The 26,050-nt window shown below is 40.1% G+C and overlaps 1 protein-coding gene across 1 annotated transcript in view; it reads right to left on the minus strand.

Annotated features, from left to right (window-relative positions):
* RAD18 (RAD18 E3 ubiquitin protein ligase) overlaps positions 1–26,050 on the minus strand; it is a gene marked incomplete in the record, with an annotated part of 1,469,636 nt that overhangs the window by 1,268,851 nt on the left and 174,735 nt on the right. The window contains 1 exon segment of the mRNA XM_044077569.1: positions 9,660–10,030. Coding sequence (XP_043933504.1) covers positions 9,660–10,030 — 371 coding nt within the window.

Here is a 26,050-nt window from a genome sequence, read left to right on the forward strand (position 1 = left end):
ATATATACATACACACACACACACACACACACACATACATATATAAATAAATGTTTAGTATGTAATTTATATTATATATGATTTGATAATCATTTGTAAACAGTTCTAAGATAGTATGTATATTTGGATCAATCGATTAGCTGGTGGCAACTGTGGGCTAGTCCTTTTTGCAGGTTCTAATATGCTCATAAGTAGATAAATATGTATGTAGGCCGTTTGATATTGTGAAGCACGTCTTTTGTACAAACACTTCACAAACTAGGATATTCCATTTGGACATGTTAGAACTCTAGATTTTATGAAATACTAGAGAATTGGATAGGACGTTTGTCTTTTTATATGACATGCTCACATACAATATACTGAGATATACACAAGTGTATACATATATTAGAACATATGTGCTGTATTTAACTACTACTATACACCAACATACAATATAATACATTTTTATACTTTATGAGGAAAGCAATGTATGAGATGTACAGAATATGTCTCTTAGGCAAAGTTGTATATGACAAACATGATGCACTTCAGGGCACTATTTTTCTTCTTTTTACATACATAATTTGATATATTAAGATTCCTCCAAATTCATGTTTTGTTCCACTATCATATGGAAATTATTGGTTTTGATGCACTAAACATTATGTTTGAACCTTATTTTATGTTTAAAACATAACAATGCACTTTAACCATCAGGTTGGGCTATACCATGTTTTCCACTGGTTGGGGATATGTATAAATACCCATCACTCTTAATAGAGGAGAAACTTCACCCACTGATGAAGGCTTGATAGTCGAAACTGGTTTGGAAGTATTTACCACAAGTATATGAAATAAACAACAGTTTTGAATTTTATTTTAGACTTCAGTGTTGTTGTATTGCATTTTGCTGGCTGCTGGTATTTGACTGTTCAGTTATTATCACAGGGTTATTATCATTACCATTGGATAAAAGTTGTCTAAAATGCCCTGAACTCCTTTTCGCATTCACCTCCAAAATAATATCCCCTATAAATACTTCTGGATAGCCTCTTTTGATGAGCATTGATTTCAATAATTCACTTTCTTTTGTGTAATCAATGTCATCTGAGACCATCCTTGCCTCCCTTACCATCTGTCCTTTAACTACAGCCCTCTTCTGGTGGTAGGGGTGACTACTGGAGAAGTGCTAAAAAGCATTCGAATGCGTGGGTTTTCTACATATCCTAGTCTTATATTTACAATTAGCTCTATCTTTTATTAACATAACATCAAGAAAATTAATACCATCAAACTCTATGTTATATGTAAATTCTAAAAAAATCGGTCATAGAAGTCATGCTTGAAATGAAGGCTTCAATGAGACCTTCTTCCCCCTTCCATATCAGGCACATATCATCTTGGTACCTAGTGTACCATAATAAATTTTCCTGGAACATTACATTATTAAATAATAAAGTTCATTCCCAATGTGCCATTACACAATTCGCAAAACTTCCACCGCAAGGTGACCCTATAGCTACATCTGTGTTTTGGAGAAAAAGTTGTCCATTAAAAATCATATAATTATTGGATAAAACTATATCCAACAATGTTTCAACCAAATAAATGTTATTTTTATTAGCTTTTTTTGAAAACATGAACTCCCTGGTCCATGCTATCCCTAGTGTCTGTGGGATCACTGTGTACAAATCTTTTACATTTATTGTAAGGAAGATGTAGTTGTCACTATGTTTGAGTTTATTAATGTTCTCTAAGAAACTCCAGGAATCCCTACAAATCTGGGGCTCATCCTTGATGAGTGGTTTAAGAATATTATCAATAAAGTTGGCGCAGTCGTATGTTATTGATCCTCTACCGTCTACTATGGGTCTAAAGGGTGGGTCTATATAGCTCTTATGCAGCTTAGGAGAGCTAAATAACACAGGGATTTCTGGGGCAGACATTGACAAATATTGGTACATGTCAGTGTCTATAGCTCCTTCCAAAATAAATAGTCAGGTATGCCCCTGATCTTTTTGTAGGCCCCACTGACCTCATTGATACTCACATGTGTGTATACATCTGTGGACAAATAATTGTCCATTCTTCTATTACAGTCACTTTGGTCTATAAAGACCAACCACCCTCCCTTATCTGGTTTCATGACTCTAATGTTACATTGATTTAACAGATGTAAGAATTCCATTTCCCTCTTCGTAATATTAACTTTCGCTCCTTTTACATTGTGTGATTCACTTAATATTGCTCTCAGATCTATTTCACACACTTTCTCGAACATACTTAGTTACATGGAAGGGAGGGTTAAACACACTAGATACTCTCAAAGTGTTAGTGAGTGAGGAATTTGTTCCCATTAAAGAAGTAAGATTCAGCTTACGTACGAACAATTTAAGTCCACAACAGTCCTTACCACATATCAGCCCTTCTATCTGGGACAAAAGACAGTCCTTTTGCAAAAAAGTCAACCATTTCTTGTTCTATTGCCAAGATTGTGTAATTAAATATTTTAAAGTCCCCTTCTGAACTTAGAAGGATGTGTGGTCCTTCTTGATACATTTCTATCATCTCCTTCTCTGGTTCCGACGATTCTTCCTCTGACCCAGGTTCTGGTTGCTGTTTGGATTGTTGTACCGTACATTGCGCCCCCTTTGAAAACCCTGCTGATTATTGGGTTCATTATTAATGGTCTCATTATGCTGTCCTGTGTTGTTTTGAACATTACTGTTCATGATTCTTTCACTACGGCGTAATGGCTGCACCTGTGCAGTTTCATTAATTAATGTTTGATTCGTTTCTTCATTACTACCTTCATTCTCATTATTTGATGCCCTATGGGGGGTAAATTGCATGTGTGGAATCTTCGGAGGTGGAGGGTATGCTTTATTGTTGGCATATTCATTTAAATCTCTACTTATTTTTCTCTTTTTATTAGCCAAATGCTTTGTTAGGGTAGCCTCTATACTTGAAAAATCCTAGCATAGTCATACATATACCTAGGAAACTCGCTATCCCCGCTGATAGAATGTTCCAGCATTTCCAATTCAGTTTTCAAGTTATTAATCTCAGAATTATAGAAATTAATTAATGACTGCAAGAATTCAAAACCCTGTCTGTCAAATAACGCTAATAATTCTTGGTGGAAAACAGAGTTCTCCACTAATCCTACGGGGTACCGCCACTGGCATAAACCTCTAAGAATAATCTTTTTGTCAATGCATTCCTGAAGATATGCTACTTCTAACTGTAAAAACGGAAAGGAAAATTAGACAAAGAATTTACGAGCACCAATATTGTATTAATAGGCGGTACATCACAACCGCGTTGGCGAAACATATAATTGATAACCCAAACCATAAATTCTCCTATACAGTAAAACAACAGGTGAAATGTGAAATGAGAGGTGGACCATGGCAACTTAAATTAGAGGAGAATGAATTAATGTGGCAAATTCGAACATCAGCACATATTCCACCGGGTTTGAACTAATATGTATCAATTAAAAGCATTTTGAAGTTAAAAGCTTTGTTTAGGTAGAAAGCCGACAAATTATGAATATATAAATTCATAAGTGTATAATATTATATGGGTTGGCATTAAATATACACATATAATGCCTATAAAATTGGTAGGTTAAAATAAAAATATAGAAGGTATATATATATATATATATATATATATATATATATATATATATATATATATATATATACACACACACACACACTTATAATGCTGCCTATTTAAGGGACTTGGTTTGTTTTAAAATGTGTAAATGATTGTATTGGTGAAGTGGAGGTAGGAAAGAGGGCGCAGTTTTGTAAATACAGATGCACATATGTTTGATAGGCATTGTTATGAGTTTTAATATCGAAGCATGGATAAATGACAAGCTTTTGGATGCGAGTGTTATCCAAATGTCAATGATATTACATGCGACTTTTAATAATAATATATAAGCAGGCTTAAAAATTGATTCTTTTTTCGGGTGCTTCATAATGGTTTTCCAACTAAGGTTTGCACTAATAAGTGATGCCAAGGCTTCTAATAATAAATAGTAAAAATATAAGTTAAAAATATATTTTAAATATTCTTAAATTTTTAATTTGAACATTATTATATTAAACTTTTCCTGATTGTGGGTTGCATCAGTTTAAGCTATTTTAGTACGAATTAATGTTATATTTTAATGTTTTAAATTGAAGTAGGAATTTTATAAATAATTGGTTTTGATAATTGAATAATTGATGTATCAATTAGTATATAAAGTGAGGATGTTAAGAGTTGTATTTTGTCTGAAGAAGTTGGGGCATTGACCCCTTCGAAAGCGCTTACATTAAATCTGAACTTTAACATTTGTTGCTCGTTGAGTCACCTCTTTTGGACTACGCTTGCCTTTGTGTTTGTGTTTTGAACTGCAGTGGCAAAGTCTGCCCTGGATTTGGAGAAGAGAGGCAAATGATAATGCTTTGTGAAGGTATGAACAGAGCTCCAAGTAGCAGCTTCTAGAATGTCTTTGGTTGGAACTCCTGTGAGAAAGGCTGCTGAGGTAGAGGCAGCCCTGGTGGAATGTGACCTGATTCCCTTGGGCACAGGTTTACTGTGGTGCAAGTAGCAGAAACTAATGCAGTGGCTTATCCACTTAGAAATAGTCTGCTTTGATATAGCCTTCCCCTCTGATCCTGAAGCAAATGCCACCAGTAGTTGCTCAGACTTTCTTAGAGATTTGGTCCTGTTTAAGTAGAATCTTAGTTGTCTGTGTACGTCCAATGAATGCAGAATCCGCTCCCCCTTGTTCTGCGGATTTGGGTAAAATGTTGGCAAGTGAATAGTTTGGTTAAGAGCCACACTGGATACCACCTTAGGCATAAAGGAAGGATTGGTCCTGAGAGACGCCCTGTCCGGGTAAAATGTAATAAAAGGCTCCACAGCCATGAGAGCCTGTAGTTCTGAAACCCTTCTTGCTGAAGTGATTGCCAAAAGGAAAGCTGTTTTCCAAGGTAAAAATGTTATATCCACAGATGTTGCTGGTTCAAAAGGAGGCAGGATGAGTTTTTCCAGCACAAAATTGAGGTCCCATGCAGGAGCTGGTGAGCTTCTGGGAGGCCTTAAATTTTTGGCCCCTCTAAGATACTGTTTTAGCAGAGGATGAGAAAAGATGGGAGGCTCAGTGTTGCAATGAGCCGAGATGGCAGAGGCATGGATTTTTATTGAAGAAAAAGATAGGCCCTTATCAAGCATCTCAGTCAAGTATTGTAAAATATGAGGGATATTTGGTTTTGCTTTGTCCATTCCTTGTGCTGGGTTCCAAACACAGAATCTCTTCCATTTATCAGCATAAGATTTTGTAGTACTAGGCCTTCTGGCTTCCAAAATGACATCCATCACAGATTTACTGAGAGGTGTTGTTTGAATAATTAAATGGTCAGCCATGCTGCAAGGTTCAGAGTTTGGAGCTGAGGGTGCAGAATTTGATTGTTCTGCTGAGACAGTAGATGAGGTATTTGAGGCAAGTACCAAGGAAAGAGTTGTGACATATTCCTTAAAATTGGGTACCAGTGCTGGCGAGGCCAGTCCGGAGCAATTAGGATCATTTTTGGTTTTTCCTGTCTGACCTTTAGTAAGGTCTTGGAGAGACGAGGCAGAGTGGGAAAGGTATAGACTGATAGGTTTTTCCAACTGAAGGATAGGGCATCCACTTTCCATGCTTGTCTGTGATAAGCCCTTGTGCAGAATTTTTCCAGTTGATAATTTTGGGGAGAGGCAAATAGATCTATGTCTGGGCTCCCCCATTTCTGTGTTACCATGCTGAAGATTTGTGGATCCAGTTTCCACTTGTGCGGGTCCATAAGATTTCTGCTTAGGTCGTCTGCCAGAGTATTTTGTTTTCCTAGCAGGAATTGAGCTTGAAGATGTACTTGCTAAGTTAAGACTGTGTTCCACAATGCCATGGCTAGTCTGCAAAGGGGGTAGGAATGTGTACCCCCCCTGCTTGTTTATGTACCACATAACCGTGGTGTTGTCCATCTTTATCAGTAGTTGTCCTGGATGAAGTAAGTCCTTGAAGGCTGTCAGAGCATTCTGAACAGCTAGCATCTCTTTCTGGTTGATATGCAGATGCATTTGTTTTGGGCTCCATATGCCCTGAATGCATCTCCCTGCCAGGTGGCCCCCCCCAAGATTAGTCTGATGCGTCTGTAGTTAGGGTTTGGGTGGCAGGGGGTAGAGTGAATGACAGTCCCTTGTTTTGGTGACATGTCTCTGCCCACCAAAGAAACTCCTGTTGTAGGCAGGGAATGAGAGTAATCATTGTTTTCAGACTGTGACAATGTTGACTCCATAAACTTTTTATGTACCACTGAAGTTTTCTCATATGCAGTCTTGCATATGGAATTAGTAGAATGCAGGATGCCATGAACCCCAGAGCCTGCAGAATCTGTCTTGCAGATAACTGGGTTTTTGTTGCCATCTGTTTGAAGTATGTTGTCCGTTGCCTTGTTTGTCTGGCGTAAGGTAAGCCATCTGGGCAGCTGTATTCAAGCTTGCACCCAGGAATGTAATTATTTGAGAGGATACCAGTTGTGATTTTTTTTTCATTTATTGTGTACCCTAGGCGTGTTAGAAGCCTTTTTATAAACGCCAGATGTTGAAGAAGAATGTCCTTGTTCTCTGCTTGAATGAGACAGTCGTCCAGGTAAGGATAAATTTGTAAGCTTCTTTGTCTGCAAAATGCAATTACTGGTGCCAGGCACTTTGCAAAGACCCTGGGCACAGCAGATAAGCCAAAGGGCAGTGCAGAGAAAATTGGTTATGCATAAAACCTGCCTTGAAGCGGAGTTATCTTCTGCATGATTCCCTTATTGGGATATGCAGGTATGCCTCTTTTAAGCCTAGAGTCACTAACCAAGCGTTCCTGCCTAGTATAGGCAGTAGCTGTTGTAAAGTCAGCATTTTGAATTTTGGAATGTCCAGGAAAATGTTCAAAATCGATAAGTCCAGTATTGGATGCCAGGCATGGTCTTTTCTGGGTACCAGGAACAGTCTTGCATAAAAACCTTGCCCTTTTTCCTGTTCTGGTACTGGTTGAACAGCCCCCATATCCACGAGGGATGTAACTTGTTTCTGAGCCTCTGCCCATTGATTTTGTGGCAGATCTGACCAACCGTTTGGAATTGGCAAAGTATGGAAATGAAATCTGTACCCTGGGATACTATGTTTAATACCCACTTGTCCTGGGTAATTAACTGCCAATTTTGAGCATTAAGTGCTAATTTTCCCCCCAAGGGAGCTGCCAAAAGTGCTTGGTGAAGGTAGAGGGAAGTCATCGAGACTACTTACTGTAGGGTTGTGCTTTGTTTCCTCCAGATTTGGAGGTGGAAGCACCCCATTGCTTTGACCTGTAAGAACCCTGTGATTGGCATCTATAGCCTTTTGAGCACCTGGATTTGCCTTGAGAGGCTCTGTTGGACACAGGAAAGGACAAATTTTTAGTAGGCCAGTACCTACTGAACCTGGGTGGCTGCACTTGTAAGAAATCTTTTACAGTTTGCATAGATTTAGCTTTGTCTTCCATTTTCATTAAAATCTCTTCTGCCTTATTACCAAACAGAGTATCATGCTGTAAAGGAGCATCCAACAATTTAGCTTTAACATGATCAGGCAGATTTTGCTCCTTGAGCCAGGCATGCCTTCTAATCACAGATCCAGTAACTGCGGCCCTGCAAGAGGCCTCCAAGGAATCAAAACCACATTGCAAATTAAGCTTTCCAACCTGTTCTGCTGCATGCAATAATTCCTGTAATTCTTTATTTTCCACACAATCAGAAATCAACATAATTTTCTGTTTCAATAAACCCAAAACATGCTGTTGATATTTAAGCATATGTAACTGGCAGTTTAAGGCCCTAATTACCAAAGTTGCAGACATATAAACCTTCTTTCCCCATCTATCCAGCACCTTGGAATCTCTATCAGAGGGAGTAGGATTTTTGGCTGTAGAGGCCTTTACACCTTTGGGACCCTGTGAGATAGTCTCAGGATCAGCAGGATCAGCAGCATGATTTTTAATAGAAATTTGTGGGAGTCAGGAACCCTGTAATATCGGTCTGGCTTACTAGGAGCCGGAGGCAGAGAATCAGGAGACATGCTTGATTCAGAAAACACATCATCAACAATGTCCAATACAGGAGGTATAGCCAAAGGCCTATGCTGAGGAAGAAGAAGGAACTCCCTAAGCCTCTTTTTTGATTCAGAGAAATCCTGACTCTCCCAATGAAAATGTTCCATTAAACTATGCAAGGTTTCTCCAAAAGAATAATCCTCAGGAGGAGATGCAGATGGGATGGATTCTTCTGCATTGATCAGAAGAGGAATCAGAAGAAATGGAAACCTGATCTGAAGATTCATAATCAGTGTCTTGATAGCAGGGGGTGGTTGGGAACCCCTGATCAAGGTAATCAAGTCTTCAGCCATTTTGATCATCTGTTTTTTAGGCATAGGGGCCACATGGCTCATGCATCATTTTTTTTATACTTAGAAGATGTTTTTGATCTTGTTTTAGAAGCTGGCGTTGGTTTTATATAAAAATGTTGAGGCCTGAAAACACCCTCAGAAGATGGTGCCTGCTCAGCGGCTCCGGACCCATCCAAGGGAGAGACATCCGCGGGTTCAATACTCTGAGAATCTCGCGGCATGCCAGACTCCGCATAGGTCTCGGTAGAGGCCTGTGACTCAAAAGTAGCGGGTATCAGGGGCTGCGAAAGCACATCACTGAGTACCGGCGAGCCGGTGACTGGCTTAGGAGAAGCTTCGTCTGTTTTGGACGTTGACAGTCTGTCTTTTTCTTTGCGTTTTTTGTGAACTCCGGTAGTCGGATTGCTAACAGACAACATTTCAGAGTAATTAAAATCTGGAACCAAAACATTCTGAAGCAAAAATATACCAACGCTTAATAGTGCATTGGTTAAATCTAGCACAAAACCGACAGCAAGGCACGTTATGATCTGGGCCTAGGCAAGGAATACAGTACAAATGAAAATCCTTATGCGGTATTTGCCTCCCATAAGTAACACAATTATTAACTTTTACTGACATTGGTAAGGAGCAAGAAAAAGTTTCCCCAATGGGGTACTTAGCTTTAGTCGAAGACTTTGGCTCTGAAACTCGAATGCAAAAATTTCAGGAGTCGGCCGACCGGCACTTGCGAACTGCTTCGGGCACCGCTCAGCAAGAAAGACTGAATAAAATGGTGTCAGCTGCATGTTTTATACCCCTGACATCATGGAAGAGGAGACAGCAACGACGCAGGACCCAAGACTTTGTTATTCAGGCCGAATGAGGGCAACCTGCCAGCAGATTACCCAAATGTAATGACTGCAACAGTGAAACATGAAGAAAATCATACCAGAAGCATATACAACTGCAGAAATACAGAAGTCGGTATTCTTGGCCACTTTCCTGCAATATCTATGTATGTGTGAGTGGATGAAGTACTTTTAGCCATAGCCCTCCTCTAAATGCCAAGAACATGGTGTGTTTGGTTAATCTGCGAACTGAGGTCTTAGACGGACTATGAGTATTTTCTAAAAGAGATTGCCTGAGAAGTCACCATTAGGTAACTTTTTCTGTTTAAGTATAAACATAAAATGACACAATTAACAAAATAAATGTTTAACCTTTCTCCACTTCTGCAGCTCCGGAAGAGGTGGCCAATTCTTCACATTGAACAGAATCACCCTGACTTAAAGCAATGCTCATTGCTTCACTGCCATGCTGCTGTTCAAGCTGTTGTGACGTTCTGAGTCCACCTTTCTTCCGTACAATTTTTGACCCTCTGGTATACGTTTCTGAAGTTTTGATTGCTGAAGCTTCTTTTGAATCAGGCTGCTTATCTTTGACAAGGAAGGAGTCCATCAGTTTTGGTTCTTTCTTGGATAACCGTGTGCGGCTTTTTGATCCATTCAACTGTGGTCTGTCAACAGAGCTGCTATTCACAGCTGTTTGAGGCATCAGTGAAGAGTCTAAATACACCTGCAACAGTTGCTTCCTAAAGATATTGCAAATGAAAGAAAATAAACATTTTTTGGAGTTACAAAAAAAAATGTTCATAAACATAAGTCAGAGAAAGTAATATACAGTTTTACAGTGTTCATAAACTTGTATACATGTGTACATGTCTGTGTATTATGTATATGCACACATATCCATGTATACACATACATGTAAGTGTGTTTTTTTTTTTTTTTTAACACAAACACAGTTACATAAATGAAACAGGTTCAAGAATGCTGACGATTTACAATTTAAGCTATGCCATGGCATAGAGGGGATAAATCCCTAACTACAACCCAGGTGACCAGGACTCGATAACAGCTCAGGTGTCTGAAGCACTGCAGGGGAAAGATGGGTGTACCAACTTGGGGAAGGGGGGGGTGATGTAGCTCCGCGGTCCGTGCCAGAGATCGCTGGTGGAGCCTGGGAATGCATAAAGAAGCATATTCTAAAATGGGAACAGATGGAGGTATTGGCTGACTCATGGCAGAGGCAGGGTAATAAGTAATACTTCCAGACTGCACATCCACTCTTAAGAAGTGCAAGCATGCACAGATGTAATAGCCCTCAGTAGCAATACGAACCTATACAGATGATCTCACTGGCCCAGAGCTTCAGTCGGAGTAAGCTGGAGATGTAGTGGTGCATGGTAGACAGTGGACAAGGACAAGCACAAGGAGCAGCCAATGATCACTTACAGGAAAACAAAAAAAAATTCTCATCCCACAAAAAATATTTACAACTTAGATAGAGAACTATTCCTAACATGACCCATCAGTAGTATGCTTTAGATCCAAGCTATGTGCATTAGCAGGTGAGACACCAGGATCAAGTCCAGTAAGAAGTTCTTGGAAACTGTGACCATCAGCCAATACCTGGTCTTACCTCATATCATGATGTAGCCAAATACTTATGCACAACACTAAGGAGAAAGCACAGCTGTATGAGGTAATAGCCACTGCACAGGCTCTTCAAATTCACGTCTTGCAGCAGGAGTAAATACCTATATAACTGAACTGCAAAGACATAGGACCAGTGTAATAATGTTCATTCTCCTTCAGAAACAGTCAACAAATGGCCAGCATATGGGTAAAAAAAGGCACAGAACACAGCAAATACAATCAAATCATGCCATAAAAATGGCTAAGGTAATTTTATTGTCCATACCGGTTTCGGCAAGAAAGCCTTCATCAGGGGAATATCTTTACACAGTGAATACTCCTTCTTACATAAATAGACCCATCCACCAATGGGAAGTGCACCCCCCCCCCCCACAAACACAAATTAACAGCAACACCTCCTTCAGTTAAGCAAGGATAGAAAATAATGATTATAATTATGTACCTAGAATAAAAGTACAAAATAATTACAAGGAATACATGCAGGAAAAAGGTAAAGCACTATAAATGGTTATTTAGTCAGGATGGGAAAAGCCCCCTCCAGCTTTATAATCCAAAATGTTTCTTTCCTATTCAGGATGTTATGCCATCCCTGCAAGTAATTCCTATTACCAGCAATTCTGTCAATGATCATGAAATGAAATTCTGCATTCGTATGCGTAAGGTAGTGCCTATATAGGGAATTCGTGTCACGTTTATATGTCACTACGATGTTCAGACATACGTATTTTTATTTATTATTTATTTTACATTTGTTAACCGGGGGTGTCTGACTGAGCCGAAAAGGCCCTTTAGCAGAGGCCCGGGGAGAAAAGCTCCACAAAGAAAAATTACAGACACATTTAGTTATTTAGACATGATCAGTATACACACCAATTACAAGAGACATGTTTTTACAGTGGTATGCGGCACATAAACAGTTACAATATAAAGTCAAAAATGCAGCGAAAAGTAACAATTGAATACAGTCCACAGGGAAAGAATTTCGCTGTAATGGGTGGCATGATTCTAGAAGAACTTCACAACTGTAGGTGCAACTATTTATTAGGTACATCAACATACTGGTTAAGCGCTTTCATCTAACATAGTAGACTTCTTCAGAACACAATGTAACATTCACCTCAAGATTATATATCCCTCCTAACCAAACACATTAAACAATCAAGACAATTAAATTTAATTAGAAAATACTAGCCCATTAAAGTGCCCAGTGCTTTCATTAAAAACAAACTAAAAGATATTCCTAAACAAGAAAAACCTGACTAGTGCTGAACATAAGATCTTATACAATTCCTGTATAGCTAAATGTTGATGTTGTTTGCCCCCACTAAGTGTGTAGAGTGCAACCATATAACCGTTAATCTTTTAATTCTAATATAGGCTTGATAGAAATACTGTCATTAATTCCCGGGTGGGTTGTAGCATTCAGAAATATTTGCCATTGAACCTCCCTCTCATCAAGTTTTTTTCTAACATCACTACCTCTGGGGCTGACAAGTATGTGCTCTAAGATAGCAAACTTAAACATATCACAGCCAGTATCACAGCCAGAACTTTTCAATATGTGTCTATATAAAGCATTGGTCATTTCTTTCTTTCTAATACAGTAATAGTGATCGTATATTCTGTTTCTTAAGCACCTGTCGGTTTTACCGACATAAAAACAGGAACATTTTTTACATTTTGCCAGGTATACAACATGTTGTGTCCTACAATTCCCATTCCGGAACCTCAATGTTGTGTGGTTCATGTCTTCCAATGTTAAAGTGTCATCTTCCATTATTGCGAAACATTGGTTGCATTGCCCACATTTGTGTGTACCCCCCATTTTCCTTTTATTATTACTGAGTATCTTTATTATTCACTTTTTTCTCAAACCCACTCTTAAGATTACTTGCAGTTTTGTGTACAAAGGTGGGGTATTCTCCTAAAAATGGATAGACATTCCCATCCGTTTTCATGATATTCCAGTTGGATGTAAGTATCTTTTGTATTTCCTTAGAATGGTTACCATATAGTGATATGTACGCTCGTGGAAAGGGGTTGACCTTATTCATAATTTCATTATCTTTATTAACTGATTTTCTAGTTTTACCTCCTAATAGGGGTTTGTATTTTTTACCCCATTCGCGCTTGACATATTTGATAGTATTGTTTATAAGGACTATAGGGTATCCTCTTTTCCTAAACATATTCCCTATAAAATCCAATTCTCTAACCATGTCATTAAAATCAGACGTCATTCTAGCTGCCCTAATGCACTGCCCCTTAATAATACTAGCCTTTTGGCAATACGGATGGCAGCTGGAATAATGTAAATATGCATTACTAAATGTACTTTTCCTATGTATTTTAGAACAGAACTGGTTATTAACTATGGAAATATGTGTGTCTAAATATGATATACACCTTTGATCAATATTGTGTGTGAATTTCATATATTCACAGGTTGTATTTATATATTTAAGAAACTTTTCTAATTCATACAAAGAACTGTCCCATAAAATAATCCAAAAATCGTACATAACAACTCGTGTATTTGTACCACTCACTCTTAAAAACACATTCTTCTTCCCAGTTTAGTAGAACTAAGTTTGCGAATATTGGTGCGCACGCTGCACCCATAGCCACACCATTATTTTGTCTGTAGTATTCCCCCTCATAGAAGATGTACTTGTGTTTTAACCCAATTTCCATGAACTCAGTCAATAACAGGATTTTATCCCATGAGCATTCACCGTATTTGTGAATACTTCTCTCAAATCTCGTCATCCCATCCTTTTCTGGGATGCATGAAAAAAGATCAATGACATCTACAGTTACAAATGTCACTCCCTCCTTACATTTGTCGGCAGTTAGACTCAAAAAATCCCATGAATCAGCTGTGATGTGGGACACTTTTTTTATATACTGGTTTGAGTCAAATGTCCATTACTTTCCCAAAAGGAAAAGCTTTTGAGTTGCTGCCAGAAATGATAGGTCTAAATGGTGGGTCCTCCAAGTTTTTATGTACTTTTGGTATTCCCACAACGGTGGCTAATACCGGGGGATTTTACCTTTAAGAAATTATATAATTCTAAATCAATCCTATTGTCCAGAAGAAACTCTTCTAGATAAAGATCTATCTTGTGGTGCCCCACATTTACCTCATTGAGGGAGGAAATTTCATAATTTCCTGAATTAAGTAAAATTGCATGCATCTTGTTGGTGTATTCAGCAGTATCATATAAAACTACCCCCCCCCCTCCTTTATCGGGTTTCATAACCCGAATATGATGATCTTCTTGTATTTGTTTCAAGAAAGCAACCTCCTTTTTACTCAAATTATATCTCTTTTCATTTTTATTTTTACATGAATTGTATAACTTGTATATATCTTCAGTCACGACATTCTCATAAGTGGCTAGGGTGGTAATCATGGGTGGAATAAATGTACTACCCTTTTTAAAGGGTTTACCCACAGGTACACTGTTATTATCATGGAAATATAAGGCCAAATTAAGTTTCCTCATAAATAATCAGTAATATAAAATTGGGTGTTGGGGACAAATTTCATCCCCCTGGAAAACAATGAAAAATGTTCCCTTTCTAATTTAAAACTTGTGTAGTTAAAAATAGTAAACTCTCCTAAACTAAAACATATATCATTGTGTTTGACAATTTTTAACTCTTCTTCTACCTTCTCCAATTCTGATTTTCCCAATTGCCCCTCTGGGGGGGGTCTCTATCCACCCCATTTGACGTGAAACAGGGTGTGTCTGCTGTCTGTGTCCTCCATGTTTATTTGTTCCTAAAAAATTCCCATTACCATAATAGAACAAACAAAAAAAAATATTAATTTTAAAAATAAAGGTAATTAATTGATTTGTGGTGTACAGCTGAAATTTGGAACTTAGGTAGAATACATACATAGTACACAGGTACAGTACATACATTGTAGATTAGCCAGTGTTTGTGATTAAGATTAAAAACTATTATCAAGTGCTCTAGATTTAGTATGTGCATGTTTATCCGCTTTCACTAGCCTGGGGAGCAATCATGGCACTGCCAACTTTGCTTGAGATGTTGCCTGATGAGGTCTTTAAAGGAGGCTTTGGATGATGTGTTTTGAATGCTAGTAGGGACAGAGTTCCATGTTTTAATCACTGAACTACTATATAGTGCATCTCTAAAGCTATTGTAGCTGTTGGTAACTTCTAGTAGTAGTTTGCTTGATGATCTAAGAGGCCTTTTGGCCGAGTGATGTTGTACTAGGTTTTTGAGGGCAGGACTCTTATTGGGGAGGTAATAGATAGAATGACAGAGGCAGAGCTGATTGTAGGTTAGGAGTTTGGGTAGTTCAAGCCAGTGGAGCTGTCTCAAAGCAGTACAGTGATGAGTTCTATATGAGCAATTTGCAGCAAAGCGAAAATTCTGTTATAGCAGGCTTCCATTTTGCTTAGTTCAGTTTTGTTGAGATTAGTCAGAATGGGAGATGCATAGAGTAGGGTGGATAGAAGTTGGGAGCGAGCAATGGCTGATCTTGTGCTGTTGGTAAGAAATGGTTTGATACGGTAGAGTGACCCCAGTTTGGCATGTACCTTTTTAATAGTTAAGTTGAGATGACTATCAAATTTTAAGTGGGAGTCTATGGTTATTCCCAATAGCTTAGCCTGTGCCACTGCAGCAATTGGAGTAGCATTTGTGGAGTAGATAGTGAATGGACTGTTAGTGTTTTTGTTAGGACTGGTTATAATCATAAGCTGAGTTTTCTTTGGGTTGAGGATAAGTTGGGCTTTGGTAAGGTAGTTTTCAACGTCAGAGAATGCTAGTTGAGTTGTTTGCAGGAGGGTGGGAATGTTTTGTGCAGCACAGATTAAGGTAGTGTCATCTGCATACTGAATTATAGATGCATGCTGTGTGGAGGTATGGAGGTCATTTGTGAAGACTGTGAATAGTAGTGGTCCTAAGATAAAACCCTGTGGGACTCCTATAGTTATGAGCAGCTGAGGAGAGAGAGAATTTTCCCATTTCACAGCTTGGTACCAGTCAGTTAAGTAGCTTTGGAACCAGGTAAGATTGGAATTTGATAGATGATATTGGTTTAGTTTGTTTAGCAGGATTTGGTGTGGACTGTGTCAAATGCTTTGGACATATCCAAAAAGAGTCGACACTTGCAGGTCTTCATTTTTGAGACGGTTTACTGCGTCTGTGAAGCAGAGGAGGGCTGTAGTGGTACTATGGGCAGGTCTGAAACCATGTTGAGTAGGTGACAGGATGTTGCTGTCTAGGAGATAGTTTAGCATCTGGCTATGGATGCATTTTTCTAGGATTTTGGCCAGGGGGGAGAGTAAAGCAATGGGTCTGTAGTTATTAAGTTCAGTGGAGGTCCCGCCTTTATGTATGGGTGTAACATAGGATATTTTCCAGAGTTTGGGCACACAGTTTTCAACAATTGATCTGTTTATGAGAGTGGAGACTGGGATAGCAATAGCATCTGCTGTAAGTTTCAAGAAATAGCTGGGGAGTAGGTTGGCTGCTGTTGATGAGGTTTTTAGTTTGGACAGCATGCTTTTGATTGAAGTGGTGGAAACTGTTTTGAGGGTAAAGCTTGCATTAGTGTTATTTGTGTTGGGGGGGATAGTGAGGAAGGAACTGTCCTGTGATACTAAGGATAGAATTGAGTTCACAAAGTGGGAGTTGAATTGTGTTTCGATGGGAACTTTAGTGTCAGCGGTGGTTGGTTGGTTTGGGGGTAGCTTTTTGGGTGGATTTTAGTAGTTGGTTTACATTTTTCCAAAATTTTTGTGGGTTGTGTTGGTATTTAGTTTGTAATGTTGTGTAGTAGGATTTTTTGTCCAGCCTAATGCATTTTTTTGCATGGTTGCGCAGTTCTTGGTACTTAGGCTTTGTGTTTCTTTGTTTTTTTGATAGTAAAGCCAGGCAGTGTCTCTGGACTTGAGGATTTGTTTGGTTTCTTTACTGAGCTAGGGGTCTGTAGAGGTTCTAATCTTGATTTTGCGCAATGAAGCGACAGTGTCTAGGTGTTGTAGAAATGTTTTGTTGAAATATGCTACAGCCTGGTCAAGTGGGAGGGTTTTTAGGGGGGGGGGGGTCTAGTCACAGTTACAGGGGTCTAGTCACAGTTACAGGGTAAAGTGTTCAGGACCTCAGGAGATAATTTTTTTGTGTTTGTAGTGGATATATAATTAGTGGTTTTGCATATGCTTGTTCTACTACGTATAAAGTATATTATGCTGTGGTCACTTAAGGTGTCTGGGAGACTGCCTGTGTGAGGGTACAATGTGAGGTTGTTAGTTAGGACCCAGTCAAGGATGGATTCCCTTTTAGATTTTTTTATCACATCTAGTTGGAATTTGGACTAGCTGCTGGAAGCCATGGAGATTTATTAGATTACGTGGTGGTTCTGATATACAGGTGAATCAATCTAGGTTGAAGTCCCCCAGAATAAGGGTTTCTTGTAAGTATGTGGAAGAACACCAGGATAAGAAGCCTTCAAGGCTAGCAGGTGTATTACCAGGTGGAATATAGATCACAATTGTGGTGATGATCTTTTTAGGGTGAAGTTGAAGTTGTGAGATAAGTATGTCCCAATTATTGGTCGTAAGTTGTCATTTGCCAATAGGATGTTCCAATGTTTATGAACAATGTCTTTGATAATGTTAGTATTTTGCACATATGTAGTAATGAACCTGATGGTATTCTTAGTGGATGAGATGTCTGACCAACATAAAAGGCTGAACATTTGCAGGTAGCCAAATAAACAATCCAGTCAGTTCCATAATTCCCAAAGAATTTGATGACATACACTTTAGTGTTTTTACTAGTGAATTGTTTAAGTTTGCTTACATAACAGCATGAAGAGCAATGCCCACAAGGGAAATTGACAAAAAGAGTATCCCCGGACAGGGTGAGTTGTTGGTATATAGCACCCCCGCTACCAGTATGTTTAAAGTGGGAAAAGTGGGAACCCAACATTTTGCCTTTCGTAAGTGAAAACTGACACCTCGTCCCTAATATTGGTCGTAAGTTGTCATTTGCCAATAGGATGTTCCAATGTTTATGAACAGTGTCTTTGATAATGTTAGTATTTCGCACATATGTAGTAATGAATCTGATGGTATCACTGGTGTCTGCCCTAGTTTTAGACTTATAATCCAATAGGGACATCCTGTCTTGGTTGCTAGCCCAATTACTGGCAGAAATTACGTGTCAGTCCCTGTATCCCCTATTCCGGAATCTATAACAGAGGTCATGCCGAGAAGAGTCATATTCTTCTTGAGTGGAACTAATTCTCTTCACACGAAGAACCTGGGATTTCGGGATGTTGCGGATGGTATGGCTAGGGTGTAAACTGGTAGCATGAAGCAGATTATTATATTGAGGGTATTTTCAAAAAACTTTTGTACTCAAGAGTATTGTCCAGGCTTCTCCGAATGGTGACATCCAAAAAATTTATTTTGTTAATATCCGAGCTCAGAGTGAACTCAATACCCCAACAGTGTCATTAAGGTATTGGGAAAACACGAAAAGAAAACCCAAATCTGCTCGCCATACCATCCAGCAATCATCCAGATATCTCCGCCAGATGTCAATTTCATCAATGTACAAGTTATGAGAAGAATCCTGTATTAGTTGCTCTTCCAAAAAGGCCATGAACAGATCTGCATAGATCGGTGCAAATGAGGCACCCATCGCAGTGCCCTAAATCTGCCAATAACATTCTCCCTGAAAATAAAAAACATTTTTATTCAGCACATGCTCCGCCATGCAAAGGAGCAAAGTATTGAATCCAGCAGGATATCAGCTGGCATGCTCCAGCCAAAATTGTAAGGCTTGAAGACCGGCCCAATGGGGGATGTTTGTATACAGGGCCTTGACATCATAAGTACAAAGGAGCCACCCAGGTTCAAGCTGGGTTTCTGACAAAATTTTCATAAACTGTGTGGTGTCTTGTATGCGTGCCTTGATTAAATTCAAAAGGGGGTTTAGATATTGGGTCAAAAAGGCCGAGAGAGGTTTGGTCAATGAACCAATCCCCGAAGCAATGGGCCAACCAGGTGGTTTGGTCAAAGATTTATGGATTTTGGGCAAGAGGTACATGATTTGCTTCTGGGGATCCCTAACAGTTAGATGGGATTTGACCGCCTCCGTAATAATACCCTCATCCACAGCTTGACTCAAGAATGAATCAATGTTTTTCTTAAAATTGAGTGTGGGATCCAAGGGCATAGCCATATAGTGACGTGGGTTGGACAACTGTCCCTTACCCTCATCCAGATAATAATCCATGTCCAATATGACTACTGCCCCTCCCTTGTCCGCAGGTACAACCACCACCCTATTATTGTCCTTAAGCTCCTGTAACATTTTATTTTGCCCAATAGTTAGATTATGACCCAATACCAAGGACTCACCAGTGTTGAAGTGTAAATCTTTGATCACAGTCTGTAAAAAGATAGACACGTTTATTCATTGGTGGCTGAAAGTTGGACTTATAGGTTCATAGGTAGGTACTAGGTTACTGGCCCTAGGGCTTATATAAGCCTAGCCAAAAAGGTACCCTGGCTTTCGCCACCCAAGAAAATTATTTTCCTGTGCCCCTGTCAAGCAGAGCCACAAAAGTGATCCTGGGGTGAATGTCCTATTTCCCATCCAATCATCAAGATTTTTCTTGAAGAGTGCTAATGAGGAGCTCTGTTTGACATATATAGGTAGTCTGTTCCAGATTATGGGAAATCTCTGGGACAGGAATCTATCCCTCCAGCATGTTCTGTTTATTGTGGTGACAAGGTTTAGGTTGCTACAGCGTGTAGTTCGGAGGGATTGGGATTTCTTTAATTGGATTATGTCCAACAGCTCTGGGTTTGACATAGCTTTGTATGTTAGGCAGAGATCGCCTCTGAGTAGGCAATATGCGACGGAGTAAAGCTGGAGATTTTTGAGACGGTCCGCATAGGGTATCTGTATGAGGCCAGTAATCCTCTTTGTGAGGTATTTCTGTGGCCTCTCCAGTTGTTGTAGATGTCTTGTGAGGTAAATACCAAAAGGGGCGCTGTACTCTATAATAGGTCTAATGAGTTATGAGTAGAGGAGAACAATGACCTCTTTTTTTTTCTGGATGAGAAACCTTTTGTGATGAGGTGTGCCACGTAGAAGGATTTCCTGACCACTGTGGCGATGTGATTATCACAGGAGAGACTACTGTCCACCTGTGTCCCAAGGTCTCATCACACTTTCGGTGTTAAGTAGACTAGCACCTATGTGGTAGTTCATGGGTACAGAGTTTTTACCAAAGGGGATGACAATGCACTTTTTGGCACTGAGTTTCAGGCCATGGCTTTGACACCAGGCATCTGTCTCAGTGAGGCCTTTTTGTAAGATGCCCACATCGTTAAGAGTTTCAATTATGGCTCCCAGTTTGCAGTCATCTGCAAACTTCGTTAGCCAAAGATCTTTTGTGTTTGATATCTACTTCTCTGAAGTACAGGCTAACAGGAGAGGACCCAGGACTGAACCCTGTGGTACTCCACTTGTCACTGGTCTGAAGACGGATTTGGAGTCTGCTACTTTCACAGTGTGGGTTCTGTCCATGAGCCAGTTGGCAACCCATCTTGTGACATAGGGATTTATACCTATTTTAGTGAGTTTATCTATAACTCCAGAGTGGGGATGGTATCAAAAGCCTTGGTGAGATCTAGATAGGCTGTGTGAACCACCTTACCCTCATCTATGGCTTTGGTGACTGCTTCAAAGTCGTCTATCAGGTTTGGGAGACATGATCTGCCTTTTACAAACCCGAACTATGTAGGGTCCAGAGTTTGGAGATTACCAATGTCTTTGTTTATGAGTTCCATGGCGATACGTTCCATGACCATGCAGACCAGGCTCATCAGGCTAATGAGGCCATAGTTCCCAGGGTCCGTCGTGGCTCCCCCTTTGTGGAGTGGGATAACCGTCGCGGTGCGCCATTCAGTAGGCACAAAGCCTGAGGTGAGGCTATGATTGAACATGGTACTTAGGTGGGGTGCCAGTTCGTTCTGTAGTTCATGTAGAATGCAGCCTGGGATATTGTCCGGTCCCATGGATGCTGTGTACTTGGCTTTGGAGAGTGTGTTTTTTTAGCTGTGTAGCCGTGATTACAGGAACTTTGCATTCTTCCGGTATAGAGATGGGCCCTCTAGGGGGTGAGGAGGGGGGGTAAAGTTAGCACTGAAGCCAGGATGTTGGCAATATCGTTTGGTTCTGTATATTTAGTGCCACTGTGCTGCAACTCAGAGCAGATCTGAGTGTTGCCATTGAGATTCTTGACATTGCTATAGAATGCTTTGTGGTGGTCTTTAGAGTCAGTGGCAATTTTGTTTTCATATTTAGCTTTGGAAGATTTTATGAGGGATCTCAGCTTCTTACTGAGGCTGACCAGGGAGCTCCTCCAGTCATGGGATTTTACTCTTTTTTTTTTTGCAACAGTTTCTTTCTTCTGTTGTAGAGTTTGTTTATGGCAGAGGACCACCAGATTGGCTTCCTTTTTTTGGAGGATAGCATCTTGGTTCTGTTAGGGATAGCACAATCCATGCACTCGTGTAAGTGCTTATAAAGTGAATTTGTGTAGGATTCAGCAGTCGTATCTCTACTGTCCATCTGCAAGGGTGTCATGAAGTTTGCCACTTTTGTCTTAGGAAGTGTGAAGTTGGCTTTGGATAAGTTTTTTACGGTGGTTTCCCTAATGGGGGGTGGGATATGGATGTCTAGGGTGATTAGCTTGTGGTCGGATCTGACCAACGAGGAATTGACCTCTGGTGTGGAACACTTGTCACCCATGTTGGTAATGACCAGGTCTAGGATATTACTGCCTCTGGTGGGGGTATGAATAAGTTGATCCAAGGCATTGGAATTTATGAATTCCAGAAAACGTTGAGCAAAAGAGTTGGTAATTGAGTCGTTTTACCAGTTAATGGTAGGGTAGTTGAAATCGCCCATTATTAGGTTGCTGGGTTGTTCCCTAATATTTTCCAGTGTATCAAGACATGAGGAGTGGGAATCCTGGGGCATGGTGGGGGAGTCTGTAGCAAGCTACAATTTGGATTGCAGTCTTGCCCAGAGTTAGTTGCACTTGGATAATCTTGGATGTATTATGCTGCACAACTAGCCTGGAGGTGTGGATATCCTTAATGAATATGGACACACCTCCACCTTTAGTGCTTCGGTCCAGGTTAGGTGGCCGAAAGGTGTGGTATGAATTATAGCCTGGTAATGCAGGGGTGCTCTCTGGAGCTTTGAACCAGGTCTCTGTCACTGCACAGAAGTTGATGTTCTCCATTTTAAGGAGTGCCTCGAGTGAGTGCATTTTGAGGTTTAGACTTCTAGTATGGAGTAGCATTATCCTCAGATTTTGCTTGCTTGTACCGTTTATGGTGGTGAATTTGTCATTTGAACCTTGCCTAAAAAAGGCACTATAGGGGTGTCAAGAGAAATAGGCAGTATCTGGCATCCCAAGACCGACAGGTGCAGGCCACCTCTGGCAAAGCATCGTGGTCTGTCGATCAGGTCATCCCAGGCAGACAAATACTGCATCCCCTTAGAATGACACCAGAAACTTAACCAATTGTTGAAGTCGATCATTTTGCCCTTGTACTGTGGTATAATTCTGGGTTATGGCAGGATGCTACTTAGGGCTAGGGTCATACCTGCCTAGGCTACAAGATCGGACAGCTCCTCCATGTCTCTTTTCATGTAGTCCAGGGAGGTAAGTCAGGTCATTCACACCAACATGTACAATGACAGAGTCATATTTGTACCTGTTGTGGAGTGACCCGAGTGTGTGCGTTATGTGGTGGATACTGGCATCTGACAGGCAGCTGACAGTACCTTTCTCCTTGTTTAGCCTGGTGAGTGGAACATCAGTGTGCCTGACTACAGAGTCACCTATGACTAGAGTGTTGGGTATGTTGTTATGCCTTATGGGCTGTGGTTGAGCGGCACACTGAGATTGTGGGCCATGTGTCATTTGGGTTGTGTTGGGGGGGGGGGGGGTTTGCTTAGGTTTCAGCTTTGGAGGTCCCTTTTGCTTGGGTAGGTTTTTATTGAGAGCCTCCGCGAATGCAGACGCGTGTTTTGCGTTTCTATGTGTGTGTTTTGGTGGTATAGATTTTGAGAGACTATGTGATGAGTGTGGTGTGGTGCAAGTGTTTACCCTCTCCTCTTGACGGTCTATTCCAGTCTTGGGTGCAGAGAGCTTTGCTTCCAGTTTGGCTATATAAGTGCATCTCTCACAGGTTGTAGTGTTGAGTGGTAGGAGGAGAGGGTTGTCTGTGTACATGAGGCTATTGCTGCATTGCCCCAAGATGCCCAGATTCATCAGGTAGACAGGAGAAAACACCGGGAGCTGACCCTTAGACATGACTGGATAGGTGCTTATTTATTAAGTACTAAAAATTGCTTTCCTCTAGACAAGTGAGGAAAATTGAGTGCTGTAGTAATTTGTAGCTTATTTAGTGCTTACAACGAGTTCTGAACAAGTGCTGAGCTCAAAGAAACAGATTTGAGTGCTGAAACTAAAAAACTGGCTAGTTCTAAGAAACAAAATTAAGCTAGAAGGCTTCTCTCCAACACAGAAAGGTTTGGGGGCTCAGAAGCTTACAAACAGTCCTGGACACAGCAAATATGTATGTGGACTAGAGTACTTACAGAAAAGGCAGGAAACAGACAATTTTTTTTCTTCTTCCCAAATGCTCTTTTTGTACACAGTACGGAATCTGAACTCAGTAGATCTTTGAGAATTGTCGCCGAAAAAGAACAATTTTAGGTTAAGTCTACGGCAAAAATCATATAGGTCAGATACTATGCAAGTTTCATCCACAAAAAAGCCGGGCAAAAAGTTTAAACCTTTATTAAGGAGCTGCTTCTGCTCTTCTGTTAAAATTACACTGGATATATTCAAAACATTATGACAATTATTGACTAATGTGTCAGAGTCTGTAGTGGTCCCTCCACCGTAACCATGCCTGTTCCTATTCCTGTGTTTCCTGCCACCCCACCTCTCACTACATCTAAAGGGTGATCCACATTACGTTGTTTTTTTGGAGTGGGTGATTCCCAGGTGCTGGCACTATCTATGTCAGTAACTGAGGATTCCTCAGCCGAGGTACTGCTAAGATATGTATCTGTTCTTTTCAAAATGGATCTGGGTCTCTTCTTACTGACTGCCCCAAATGGTCTACTGGTCTCAGAAATTTTCACAGTTTTGCACACCTCAAAAGGTTTGCCCCTGTAATAGTCAGTTACATCCCTATTGGAATATTCATATTTTTTGTCCCGTGTCTGTTTCTCAAAGGTAAGGAGCTCCTTTGATAACTTGTTCAGACAAACAGAGTATTGAGGTTGACCCTCATATTTTTTGGGATTCTTCACAAGTGTTTTCACGTCCGTGATATTCATATCAATCATCCGCTCATAATATGAGCTCAGGATGTGTACAAAAGACATGGAGCCCTGCTGGAGTGCCAGGTTCCAATCTTTAACTCCTCATCCAACTTGCCCACTAGGGGCTGTATACAAACCCGGAGTCCTCTGGGCGTAATGTCCTTGTTCTCTTAGGCTCTGAAGAGCTTCAGATGCCAAATATTCGTTCTGGGGATTTTCATCCCCCCTACCAAGCTTACTGAATGCCAGACTGCAGCTGTCAAACTGGATCCTTATTAGAAGCATCCTTATCAATGCCATTCTCATTCGCAATCCCAAACACTCATGTAATTTGTTATCAGCGCATAGGCCATTCAAACTAGTTTCAAGATCCATGACAATAAGCTCACAATCCAGCCAAATAATATTCCAACGGAAAGTAGTGAACTAGGATGCCACCAGAGGCTCAGTAACCTTGTCCAAACAAGCCACCAAAGGAAACTCAAATTCAAAGAGTAAACAACTACAAGTGTCCCAAAGTCATATGAAACGCCCCCCCCCCCCCCCAAAAAGGGAACATAATACAAAAAAAGCAATAGGGAAAGTAATCCCAAACTGGGTAACACAGCACCCAAGAGAAAGTTTTCCAGACCACAATTCTAGTTGCAAATTGACAAAGGTCAACCATAAGTTCAATACTGAAAAAGCCAACCAATAGCCTCAAAATGATGTTACTGGAGCCACATGTGCCCATTCCATCTGGTCAGTCTGGTATAAAAAATAATATCCTAATATGATAGTGGGATTAGTGACCAGAAAACATTACCAGGCCAGATCCACTTAATCGCCATAAAGGTTCTCATAAGAGCTGAAAAACTTGGTGAAACAAAGATAAGTACAAGTGTCAGAGGGCCCTATAGCAGAGCTTATCGCTTGTATAATGGTTTGCATTCAGACAGGAAATACACACCAAATAGACTGGAAGGTTAAAAAATAACCATTCCTACTACTGTCAAATACAACTGTCAACTAAATGTAGTTTTCCCTGATAAATATCACTCACACCTATAGAGAGGGCGTCCCCCTCCCCAACTTCCTGTAATAATCAGTTGGTCAGTTATTCAAAAATCAGGTGACTAAGGGTGTATTATAAAAATATTAAGAACCTAACCACACTGTTGCTACAAAACAGCCTATACCAGGGCCAACTTTGGTAATGATCCCATCAACCTGTTAGCCCCTAAGGTCTGCAAAGATATGAAAAAATGAAAGCAATGCAATAACATAAATGTTTTAAATCCTGTACACACCTGAAACAATTCCCCTGAATGGCACAATTAGGAAAATGTTACACAAAAGGCATATCTTCTGAATTACATTAAAATTTGTAATCGCCCAAATGTTAATATAATGCCCGAGAGCGATTAGGCGTGTGTATCCCATCGAATTAAACAAACATTGAACATATTGCCAAAAGTAATGTTACATAAACAGAGCAAGTCAGTATAAACCCCTGACAGAGTTATATAATGTTCAAAGTATTACACCATAATAGTCAATGAGGCCCGATGGTAAAACAAGGTAATATAAAACACGTATGTCTAACCACAAATCATTAATCAAGCAACAAAAGTCCCAGATTCCAAAACTCCATTAAATAGTTGCTCATAGCCCCATAGGTTAGAAGAGCTCCTAATAAAAATATGACTAGGCAT

This window comes from Protopterus annectens, chromosome 7.part0, assembly GCF_019279795.1.
Source record: "Protopterus annectens isolate FY-2018-M chromosome 7.part0, PAN1.0, whole genome shotgun sequence".
NCBI classification, from domain to species: Eukaryota; Metazoa; Chordata; order Ceratodontiformes; family Protopteridae; genus Protopterus; species Protopterus annectens.